Raw genomic sequence first — 12591 nt, 5'->3', positions numbered from 1 at the left:
GTGCAGGCCGTCCCCGGAACCACTGTGGGGGGCAGGTGTGCAGGCCGTCCCCGGAACCACTGTGGAGGGCAGGTGTGCAGGCCGTCCCCGGAACCACTGTGGGGGGCAGGTGTGCAGGCCGTCCCCGGAACCACTGTGGAGGGCAGGCGAGCAGGTGTTTGGACCGTCCGGCTAATTTGTTCGGATCGACGCCAGCGATGATGAATGGAATCTGGTACGGGTCAATCAATGGCCGCCTCCCGTCTGTAATTGTACATCCGGACCTTTCCCCTCGCCTGTCCACTCTGACAAACAGCCGCCGTTTGTCTCCGGATTAAGGCGCGGCCGCGTTGATATACTTTCTGATAAATGTCAATCAACCACGGTTTGCAGTCTCAAATAGTCGAATATTAGGAGCCGTGAGTGAGGAATCCGTCTTTGAGATGAACACAGGTTTCACCTGCATGGTCCAAGGACTCACCGAATGAGATTCTCCGTCAAAATCAAGCAGAAGCGCCAAACATGGTTATCAAAACCGTGGATTATGATTTCATCTATTCAGTTCGGAGCTCAACAATTCTTCATTATACCAAAATAAAGGTGCAGTTATGATGGAAACGGAGCTACTGCGGTAGTTTATATTGGGATATGTATTGTATTTCCATTCTATTTATTTGATTTCCAGGTCCATTTAGCACCGATTCTGGGACGGGGTCATGGAAGCAATGGCTAGGGGTTTACGATGAGAAATAGCATACAATACTGTCCATTGCGCAGACATTTAATTACAGGACGACATACTCAAGCTGGTGGCTTATTTTAGTTTCATCATCGAAACAAAGGATATAACAAAATACAATCAAACAGATGCAGTCAAACAAATTCTGAAAGTATCGCCAAAAATAGGAAATGAATATAAGATATACCGTAGGTAAGCAACATTCATATGAAATATGTAGATTATAAACAGGTAGCTATATCATTCCAAGTTGATAACCGGTACGATATAAGAGAAAATATTTATCGTCATGTAATTGAAATAAACCTTACTATACTTGTGTCACTGAAGGGCGGGTACCCTTATAGCACCCTTGTCTCCCCAGCAGACGAATGGTTTACCACTCTTTTTTTAAATGTATCTATTTATACAGGGAAAATACACTAAGTCAACAAGCCTGTTTTTCAGGTATCCCTAATACTAAAATCTAAAAACACATCTAGTACTGATCACATAATAACAAAAAACCAACAATATCGCCACGTTACATGCAGATATCTATTGTCACTGATAACGGGATTCCTAAATGTCTTCAGTTTTAATTAAGTACAGTTCGTTGTTCCTGTGACAGAGTGTTCCAAAACTGAGCCCCATAATATTGTTAAGTAATTGTATAGCGCCCTTGTCCCGGCAGCGGATGAATTGTGTACTTCTTAAGCTTAGCTGCTGGTCACCTGCCAAGCTCGAACTGTTGGTGCAACAGGACCTTGCAGTAAATCAGTGCTTAACGTCTTCTTCAGAGAGCGAGAGCTGAAATCACTTAGCAAAGTTATGCCTTAATATTCCGGAGAGTTACGGGGCGTCTTCTTTCACGAGCTATCAGGTTTTACGGGAAAACTGCCTTCGTCGTTAATGACAAGAAGCCTTTTGAATTATATCGGCAACGTACATAACGCCAGATCAAATCTCACCGTAAACAAGGTTGTATCCATCGCTGGTTAAATAAGAATTCTTATCAAATAAAATGCTTCTTCCGGGGCGCAGGGATAACTGTCAGGCTGGGAGGAACTCTTTGTCTATATTTTGCTACCTATTCCATAGACTATTTTTATTGGCAAATACTTTAAGCCGTAGTTCTGTTTCAATCGACAGCGTAATGATGCCGTTAATATTTATTTTGGTGTTTATGTCGCTTGCTAAAAGATCAGGAACTCTTTTTTCATCATATTGTTTAGCATTAATATTGTAGGCCTTGGCGTTCATATGTTAACATCAGTCATCAAGCATAATTTTTGTCCCAAAATATTCGATCACCTCTCGGTTGGGATTATTTATCTCCATAAATCAATGTAGAACCCAGGGGACGGGGCTACTGATAACTGTAATAAATCAATTCGATTGCCAAACAAGAACAATACAACTCAGGTAGCCACTAGAAGTGCGTTGTACAAACAGAAAACAGCTCAAAATAATAACAAATGTTTGCCACACAGTCTGATATGGAAGCCACGACGGTGCAGTGCTAGTGGAATGTTTGTACACTTCTTGACCGACACTTTCGAATCCAGGCGAAGAAGGGTATGCTATTCTTTCTTAAATAGATTACGCTTTTCAGAGAACCGTATGATCAGGAGCCTGTTAGTATCTAGGCCGACTACAGATATTTCCGTACAGGGTACGGCCTATTGTGCATCTAGTTTTGTTCTAAACCTCTTTGTGTTTGATGTTTGTGTTAAGTCTATAACCCTTTTTGATATGTGTTGTGTTCCTATGGGTTTGTTTTTTATACCCGGAATAAAGAAAGAAAGAAAGAACCACAAGCCTGACTTCCAATTTTCTTGATTCTATTTCTTTATTTGACTTTTAGAATGACCATTTAACCGTAACAATGAATGGATGGGGAGACAAAATAGATGATACGAATTTCAGGATATAAATTATACCAATTGTCTACTGCATACAAAATACATTTAGTAATGTTGTTAGCTGGGATTAGTTTCTGTGATAAATCATTGTAGAGCCACGTCGATGATAATGATTATGGTGGTAATAAGCTCTGAGCGTTTGTCAAGCAAGAGTAAAAAGAATTCGGTAGCCATGAGAAAAATGGTATACAATCAGAAAATAGCTCGCAATAAACATCAACAGTAAAAAACGTCGGTGAAGAAGCCTGAAACGGAAGGTAAAAACCACAAGCCCGATGGTGAGTTCCATGCTGCCGGCTCTGGACCTTCAGGCACCATTAGTGGACTCCACATGTCCTCCCATCCGCTGCCTCTGATAGGATTATGAAGTCGACTTCCCAGGCGGAAAACAACATTCTGCGTTTCTTAATTGTCTAACCAAACGTCTTCACAGTATGTGTGTGTGTAATTTCCTGAGGTGATGGGATCAGTTTAGTGCTTTGTTAACGTGTTGTTCGTGTTGTTCCCCGAGTTTCCGACCAGGAGATTAGTAAGCCCTTATCTGAGATGCCAGAAGTGTTCCTGTGGCGCTAAGCTGGCAGATTAGGGACAGTTTCCACAATGTGCCTCCAGCGGGATTTCTCCTGCCCTATACATCAGGCACGCTTCAAGCCTTCAGAGCACTGTGAAGGATGATGATGCATCAGACAATGTCCTAGGCCTTGGTTTAGAAGATTTCCCGTTAGAATGGGCAATGAGGCTGATTGCACTCTTACCGGTAAAGCACAAACTATTAGCTCAAACTCTTAGGAAACTAGGTCAGATGGGACAGAACTGTCAATATTAGTTGTGCAACTGTCCTTCTCAATTCATCTGCGGTACATTTCATCTAAAATGTAGCCAGTAAGCACCCATCTGAATAATGAGGCTGCTGTAGTGCCTTCATCTGAAGTGCAACCAGTAGGCACCTATCTAATGCTAAGGAATGAGGCTGCTTTAGTGCCTTCTAACGTGCTCGAGACACCTCCTCGATCACGGAACACCATTTTAAGTTCCTTCCAAAGTACGAATACAGCTCAAACCAGGATGCCCTTCCCCTGAGTCTAACCGGGGTCTCCCAGGTACCAACTTGTTAGAACCAGATGCTAAAGAGTGGGGCAGCTACCGATTGAGCTACAGCGACACCCCTAACATTCAAAAAGTCTCTCCGCGTGGTGGTTTGATTACAGATTCGGCGTGCGTCAGTGCATGTTTATCACCTGCCTTGCATAATATTAATGGGCACTTACCCACTGCAGTTACTCCCCAGGACCCACGAGACGTCGAGCGGATCTACCACTTCACTACAGCCGACCTTTACTTTACTTTCCTCCTGTGATGTACGTGTTGATGGTCTCTGACTTCATACTTCCGTTTATGAGTCCCCCCAGTGTTATAAGCACGGAGCTGGACCCTCTTACAGCCCTCCCGCACGGTTGTTTGCACCTTGCTGTATGTCAACGGCCTTTTCTATGTTTACAGATTAAGTCCACTTAGTCATAAACCTATAAATCTCGATGCTGGATGCAGGATTCCGCTCCGCAGGCGATGAAGGTAAATCCCTGCTGTTACAGCCGCGGAGGGATTCTATAGAGACGCGGATTGCCCCCGGCCGTACATGAGGTACTCCGATAAGGGCGACACTAACGTTAGCACTTCTGTGGAAAGGTCGAAGGTCACGCTTTATAGGCATAGCTGTGTAATAGGGTTGATTAGCCTCTGACCCTTCCTCACTATGCCGGAGGCTGAAAGCTCCTCAGAATCCATAGATTGACGTAAAAAGGAATCTCGCTGGTTAAAAATTCATAAGAAACTTTGTTTCACAGACATGGAGTCTAGAAGGTCAATGACCGGGAAATAACCTAACGTACGCGTACTTCTTTAACACTTACTATAAGTCTAACTATGTTGTAAATATATTTCTCTACATGAACACATGCACTAGTAACTGTATTGTTCTAATGCATCTTCTTACAACAACTATGTATGATTACTTTTCTTGTAACTACTATATGCCAAGTAGCATTTACTACTAACTATTTTATCTTTTACATCAACCTTGTCTTAACTGTAACTAATTTTTTTTCTTTTCTAATGGACTATCTAAAATTGTTTCCACTTTATTTACATGTCCATTCATGGTTCGTGTTTAAAAAACCTGCTGATGGACAAATCTTGCTCAGTCTCACTAACGAAAAGTAGTGGGTGCTACCTGAAATGTGTGGCTGTTTACAAAATCATGACTAGTTGCTTGAGTGGCTGTTATTTGGTGCATCTTATCACCTGGAGTCCTAACATTCATCGACGTACCATATGCATACAAAGCTGTTATCATTGTTAAAGGAGTCCTAAAATATAGAATGGAGTGTTATTTTACACTAGATTATGTATCAATGAATACATAACGAATTTTTACTGAAATTTATTCTAAGATAGTAAACATTTTTGGGAACAAATAAACATTATACGAATGTTAACAAAAAGATGACCTCCCCCTTTATAATGGGAGGAAGGATGACATAATGGGAGGAATGATGATCACAGGTGTGTTATCCTCTACATAATGGGAGGAATGATGATCACGGGTGTGTTATGGCGATTAACACACGGGCAATGGAGGCTTCTGATTGGTTGACGATAATACCATGACAAGACAAATTTTTCTTACCCCCCCTGAGATTCTTTGTGAAACTTTACTTTTGTCAGGCCTTGTCAGGTACATTGTATTCAGGCATAGGCTGAGGTTCTTTAATTTAGTTAATCAGAAAATAGAGGATCACCTGGGGAATCTAGTAGAATACTCAATGCTTTTTGATGCGCACGGGCGGGACTAGTGGGTACTTTATCGTATACTGTAATAAGTATTCATTTTACTAAAATTATTATCCATTGGAAAATAACTCCCCCCTCTGGAGCTTAGGACTCCTTCAAATTGATGCCAACGCAACATGCTTTTTTTTAGATCGTTGCTCCTGAGCTATTTTGCTTCTTGCCGCACTAAGCAAAATAGCTCAGGAGCAACGATCTAAAAAAGCAAGATGTGTTGGCATATCTTATCACCTGGATGCCTAACCTTCATCAACGCACCATATGCATACAAAGCCGTTATCCTTTCTAAATTGATGCCAACACATCTTGCTTTTTTAAAATCGTCGCTCCTGAGCTCTTTTGCTTCGTGCCGCACTTCCTACCCATAAATCATCCCGTGCGGCATCGATCGACCATCATTACAGTTTTCATAAAGGCTCAGCTGCCGAAGCCTCATCCCGACTCCTCCATATCGAGTCAGCGCAGCGGACACTGACCTTTTCCTTAAGCCCCTCGCTAAGAACTGCCGCAGTGGAGGGGCAGAAGAGTATTGATCCGACTGTAAATTAAGTTTTTATTTTTATTCTAGGGAGTTAAAAGGAATCCCAAAAGGTCATCGAAAAGTCAAACGGTGTTGTCTTTGGGTGGCGTTTTGGATATTACGGTACAGTGGTACATACTGGTACTGGTACTGTGGTACATGGACATGCAAGTGTAGGTAGACCTCGCACAACCTACATACAGCGGCTGTGTGAGGATGTAGGCTGCAATCTAGAAGAACTACCGAGAGCAATGGATGACAGGGAGGACTGCAGGAGGAGGGTGACACTCTCTAGACAAGATGATGATGGTACATACTGGTTGGCAGCCGTCAGTGCGGTACATAGATAGTGGGAAATCGTGTGCGAACTGAATCCTTGCTTGCCTTGTTCACACATCTTTAGATGGTCTGGAATAAGGATAAAAATGGCCAAACTATGAAATTTTTTTAAGAAATATGTTTTGCTTAAAAATGGCCAAACTATGAAATTTTTAAAGAAATATGTTTTGCTTAGAAAAGATTTTCAATAGCAAGATATATATCTCTAATTAATGATTACCTCCTTTTAATATGATCTGAAAATCTTGACGGAAATACTTGGCCTTTTCAAAGGAGAATCAGCTTGCAATAAAACAGTTTTCACCATACATCATCGCTACTGCTAACTGCGGTAATGCATAAATGATGTACATTAACTACATGCAAATAATTTGTTTATCGGCCTTTTCGCATTTGTTAGAAATGGCGTTGCCTTTTGAAAAGATCACGGCGACACTTATGGCTCATGTAATGACTGGATGATCGGATGAATTATACATCCTCTCCGTGACGGCGCTCCGCCTGCTGTAGGCACCAGGCGTGAAGGTCGAACCTACTTACAGGGACCCGTGTCTACATGGACGTGGCGATTACTTACAGAGACCCGTATGTTTACCATGACAAGCCATTACTTACTGTTGGCTCCGTATGTTTACATGGACCTGATGCCTGCTCACTGCTGGCTCCATATGTTAACCCTGTCCTACTTCAAGAGACTTTTGCAACAACTGAGACGTCCCGCATGAAAGGACGGACCATATGACAAGTTTGATTTGGTGCTTTTGTAATACCATGTAAGTGTAAGAATAGATGCATATGTATTTACTAAGACTAATTATATGTTTATGGGATATTTGGAGTTCCTTTTATCACAACCAGGTAATCTCACCTGCTGACGATTGGGTGTCTGTCAGACACCTTCTTCAGAGCTTCTGACTGAACATCAGCAGGTGAGATTACCTGGTTGTGATAAAAGAAACTCCAAATATCCTATGTTCTACCAACCTGATGAAATTATTTTCGGAAGATATATGTTTATGGTTTTATCAGGACTAAAATTAAGTAACCTCTGTCTTCTATATACCTCGTTTGACCCTACCTTCTCCCGTCTTGACCTGACGGAAAAGTGGTCAGCGGGCTATTTTCATGAATACTTGACGGATCAAACAAAGAAGTAGAAAGATTTATTGCTAAAACAACATAAGCGTTAGTACATATAGCAGCCAACTGGCTGAATTGCGTTCTTTCTGTACAGGTCGTGTTCAAAAACTAACTATTTACTGCTTATACAGATAACTTTATACGGATACATTATGATTCTCAAAAACAATTAATCACAGTTAAAAAAAAAAACTGGTCAGATCAGTATCAGTCTGCAATTAATGTGTAAAGGCCAGACTTCTTCTCAACAATGAACAAGACCAAAGAGCGTTCTTAGCGGTATGCTCCCGCACTAATGTGACACTAATGATAACTATATGAGTGGGACATGAAACTTTGTATAGTACTCGCTACTTTTTGGCTACAGCAGTTTCCGAGAAGATTATCTTTAGAACTTGTTGCAAAACCAATTAAACAAAATGAGAACAAAGCTCACGCTCCACCTGGTCAAATCAAATTAATGGCTTCTCAATTCAACCGAATAGTTTCTCAATGCTTTTAAAGATAATTCATATAATCAGTATAAGTAGTTGTCCGATATATTATCCACACTTTGCGCTCTTAGCATCATGTAGATTGTGCTCTGACATCACTTAGTGTCCATAACATGGGCTGAACCAATGTAAGAAGCCAGTTAAGCAGCACCAACACATAACTTGCATATCAGCAGACAGAGTTAGGTTCCCCAAAACTACGTCTGCACCAATTGAGCACTTTCCAGGAGTCTCTAGGAATCTGCAAGAGTAGTATAGTTTATCCCGCAAAAAGTCTTTCGACAGTCGTGAACCTTGGCTGAACCAATTAACCAACAAATAAACACGCACATAAATTAAACCAACATCCTGACTTCAACAGACAAAGTTAGGTCCAAAACTACCAAACGTTTCCAGGAATTTGCAGAAGTACTTTAATACTGGAAAAAGGCCAAGTGTGTATTGTTATTCCACCACGGTCGGCAGAGGTTTATGCAGCCTACTGTAAGTCCCCTACACCCTGTAGTAATGTACTACGTTCCGGTAAAACGCACTGCGTGCAGTAACTAATGCACGGTCTTTCCTGAACACCTACGGTAAGGGCCTTGCAGACAGAGTGCTATAAATCACTGTCGTCAAAAAAGCCTAGAGTTATCTGCGTTCTTCCAAGAAAACGCTCTGTGTGCAGTATTCCTGAAGGAGTTAAGACACTGTCTATCTGGAAAGAAAATAAATAACGTCTGCAGCGAGGCAAAAGTTCCAAAGAACGTCTGCTGTTACGGCCCCGGGTCCTAGAAAGCTTAGTTATATGAAATATTCAAGAAAACACACTGTTTGCAGTATTTCAAAGGGCTTTTAAGCTTTTTTTAGGCCTTTTCATAAAGTTACTGCATATCAGAAAAGAAAAGAAAGAATGACTCATTGACTGCAGCGAGGCAAGATTTTCACAGACCGCCTACAGTTACTGCCCCGGATCCCGGAAAGCCTACAGTGCGCAAACATGGGCGGCAAAAAAATCTAGAGATAACTGCCTTCAAAAGAGCGGGATAACACCAGGCCTCTCAAATTAACCCATTTTTATCCGGCCCTGTCACTTGGTGTGGTGAAAGCGGCTTCGATTTTACCTGGAGGGTACTTAAAGTGCTGAAACGTTACAAACCGTCTGCTGCTTGAGCCCGCCGACTAGCTTTTACTCCCTCGACTTATCATGCTGATCCTGACTGAAGGCAATCCCTTGTACGTCTTCAGTCGAGTTCGGTTTTGATACGAAGCCGCCCACACTGAAGCATTCACTGCTTTCAAAGCCCGCGATCCAGTGCGTAACGAGAAACAGTGAATACCTACCGACCGACCTTCTGGAACCTGATGCCAGTTAACGATGTAGAAAAGAGTTTTCCTGTATAAGTCCGTTAATAACTGATGCGTGCAGCTTTCCCGGATCACAATGGGCACCCTCCACAAACGCTATACTAATTCAATTCCATTGTGAAGTTTATTACTAGTTCTCTAATATCTACGTATATTGTAATACCTAATAGTGTATCTCAATAAACTCAACTCAACGTAATTCTCGCGGAAGGGTTGACGGCTTACGATGAACAGTATCGGGCTTTTTTTAACTTTGAAAATGCTTGAAATGCATGTAAATGTCTGCAACGGCCTCCGAAGAATGCAACATTACAAATATCAGATCTAACGGAGCAATTTGCCTTTGTATACAGCACAAGCGTCAGCGTAGCTGCATCGTTAAACATTGAGTGTCACTTCGTAGTTAATCTCAAACACAAAGAAAATAAGTCTGAGGAATTAGCATAGAGTCTAAAACTGCACAACCTTCCCCTCACTTCATTCAATTCAGTCAGCACACGCATACGTAGGATCTAGGAATTCAAATCCCAAGAGGTTTAAACCGCCCCGACGTTTAGATTTGTCCGTTTCCTCATACCGGCCAGCCTTGCGGTAAGCCCTGGAAACAGGCAACAATTAACCCGGACAATTTTCCCGGCCACTTGCGGCAATTTCCCTGCAATTTGCGCTCGACATGTAGCAATTTCAAGCACGACATGGCACCAACCTGGCCAGCTGCACAAGCACCCCCAGCGTCAGCCCCAGCAGCACGCCGCGGCCCGCTGTCGCCCCTCGTCGGGACATGTCGCCTCCGTGCCCGCCGGAGATCCGCCAACGACCCGTTGGTCAGACACGGCGAGACTAGGGTGTCGTTACGTTCAGCAGTGTAGTTTGCCGCAGCCTTGTGTGGACGTGGTGCAGTCTGAGTGAGCGTGCCCGCCGCGGCTGTGGGTGGTGCCGCCTCTGGCTCGATCAGCTAGTTAAATGGCTCCGTCTCTGGAGATTGGGCTGCAAATGAAGGTAAAAAAAAAAATCGTGCTGGTGTGACGGGAATCCAAATCAAACCGCCAGCTTTCCCGCCTTGGGATTCGCCGATGTTAACCCTCGTTTGCCACGAACCTCCATCGGACCTTGTTAACGCACGGCCCTCTATATGATTCTGACTGTGTCGACAGCGTGGTTATCCTATTTATCCTTAATGCACCCGGTGCCTTTCACATTTTGCGTTAAGCCAGAAAACACACTCGTGGGCTTATTTATTAGGTCAAATGTTGACCTGTGACCTTAGAATAAAAGTGGCCTCATCGCCAGAAATCAACAGGAATATCCCGGGCCCACTTGATTCGTCAACGTCTATCCTTCATAAATCTCACCGCCGCTCTTAGATGAAGAATGGAAGGAAAACTTTTCAAAGGTCAGTCAAGGTCGTACCGCGCAGTTGATAGATGGCGCGGCTTGGCGCAGCACACGAGGCATGGCGGGGAACCGGAGTGGCTTAAAGGCAGTGGATTCCTGCACTCATTAGTGGAAAATCGTCTTTTGTGACTGTCAAGATGCGTTAAACATGAAACCAGCGAATTTTACTGACATGTACAATGGTTTTTGTGCAAATGGGGATAGTTCAGCCCTTAGTTTTGCTTTCACCTTCCAAATTTGTTGGGGAACAGCTTGTTTTTCAGATGTCCCTTAGTACAACCATACAAAGGATATTACAAAGCAGACTCAAGACGTATCACGAGGATACAAGTCTGAACTTGGCGTCGACTCCGAAAACGCGTGTGTAAACCCCGCCAGTATCGGTGAAACCTGGATCGTACCGGTCGCTTCACGGCAGGCGTGTGTAAACCCCGCCAGTATCGGTGATACCTGGATCGTACCGATCGCTTCACGGCAGGCGTGTGTAAACCCAGCCAGTATCGGTGATACCTGGATCGTACCGATCACGTCACGCCAGGCGTGTGTAAACCCAGCCAGTATCGGTGATACCTGGATCGTACTGATCACGTCACGCCAGGCGTGTGTAAACCCAGCCAGTATCGGTGATACCTGGATCGTACTGATCGCTTCACGCCAGGCGTGTGTAAACCCAGCCAGTATGGGTGATACCTGGATCGTACCGATCGCTTCACGGCAGGCGTGTGTAAACCCAGTCAGTATCGGTGATACCTGGATCGTACCGATCGCTTCATGGCAGGCGTGTGTAAACCCCGCCAGTATCGGTGATACCTGGATCGTACCGATCGCTTCACGGCAGGCGTGTGTAAACCCCGCCAGTATCGGTGATACCTGGATCGTACCGATCGCTTCACGGCAGGCGTGTGTAAACCCAGCCAGTGTCGGTGATACCTGGATCGTACCGATCGCTTCACGGCAGGCGTGTGTAAACCCAGCGAGTATCGGTGATACCTGGATCGTACCGATCGCTTCAGGGCAGGCGTCTGTAAACCCCGCCAGTATCGGCAGGCGTGTGTAAACCGCGCCAGTATCGGTGATATATATTTGGATCATACCGATCTCGTCACGGCAGGCGTGTGTAAACCGCGCCAGTATCGGTGATATTTGGATAATACCGATCGCTTCACGGCAGGCGTGTGTAAACCCAGCCAGTATCGGTGATACCTGGATCATACTGGTCGCTTCACGGCAGACCTGTGTAAACCCAGCCAGTATCGGTGATACCTGGATCGTACCGATCGCGTCACGGCAGGCGTGTGTAAACCCAGCGAGTATCGGTGATACCTGAATCGTACCGATCGCTCCACGGCAGGCGTGTGTAAACCCAGCCAGTATCGGTGATACCTGGATCGTACCGATCGCGTCAGGGCAGGCGTGTGTAAACCCAGCCAGTATCGGTTATACCTGGATCGTACCGATCGCGTCACGGCAGGCGTGTGTAAACCCAGCCAGTATCGGTGATACCTGGATCGTACCGATCGCGTCAGGGCAGGCGTGTGTAAACCCAGCCAGTATCGGTGATACCTGGATCGTACCGATCGCTTCACGGCAGGCGTGTGTAAACCCAGTCAGTATCGGTGATACCAGAATCGTACCGATCGCGTCACGGCAGGCGTCTGTAAACCCAGCCAGTATCGGTGATACCTGAATCGTACCGATCGCTTCAGGGCAGGCGTGTGTAAACCCAGCCAGTATCGGTGATAACTGGATCGTACCCATCGCTTCAGGGCAGGCGTGTGTAAACCCAGCGAGTATCGGTGATAACTAGATCGTACCGATCGCGTCACGGCAGGCTGGCTGCAGGTGATGTAATTAGGCCACTCCGTTAACGGGTCAAATTTCCGTCTT

The 12591-nt window shown here is 44.4% G+C and overlaps 1 protein-coding gene across 1 annotated transcript in view; it reads right to left on the bottom strand.

Annotated features, from left to right (window-relative positions):
- LOC136429628 (gamma-aminobutyric acid receptor subunit beta-3-like) overlaps positions 1–10384 on the bottom strand; it is a 40404-nt gene extending 30020 nt beyond the window's left edge. The window contains exon 1 of the mRNA XM_066419543.1: positions 10016–10384. Within this exon, the coding sequence (XP_066275640.1) occupies positions 10016–10092 (77 nt within the window). The 5' untranslated portion in view covers positions 10093–10384. The remainder of the gene's footprint in view (positions 1–10015) is intronic.
- Positions 10385–12591: the final 2207 nt, after the last annotated feature.

This window comes from Branchiostoma lanceolatum, chromosome 3, assembly GCF_035083965.1.
Source record: "Branchiostoma lanceolatum isolate klBraLanc5 chromosome 3, klBraLanc5.hap2, whole genome shotgun sequence".
NCBI classification, from domain to species: domain Eukaryota; kingdom Metazoa; phylum Chordata; class Leptocardii; order Amphioxiformes; family Branchiostomatidae; genus Branchiostoma; species Branchiostoma lanceolatum.
This window is presented reverse-complemented; position numbering and strand designations above follow the sequence as displayed.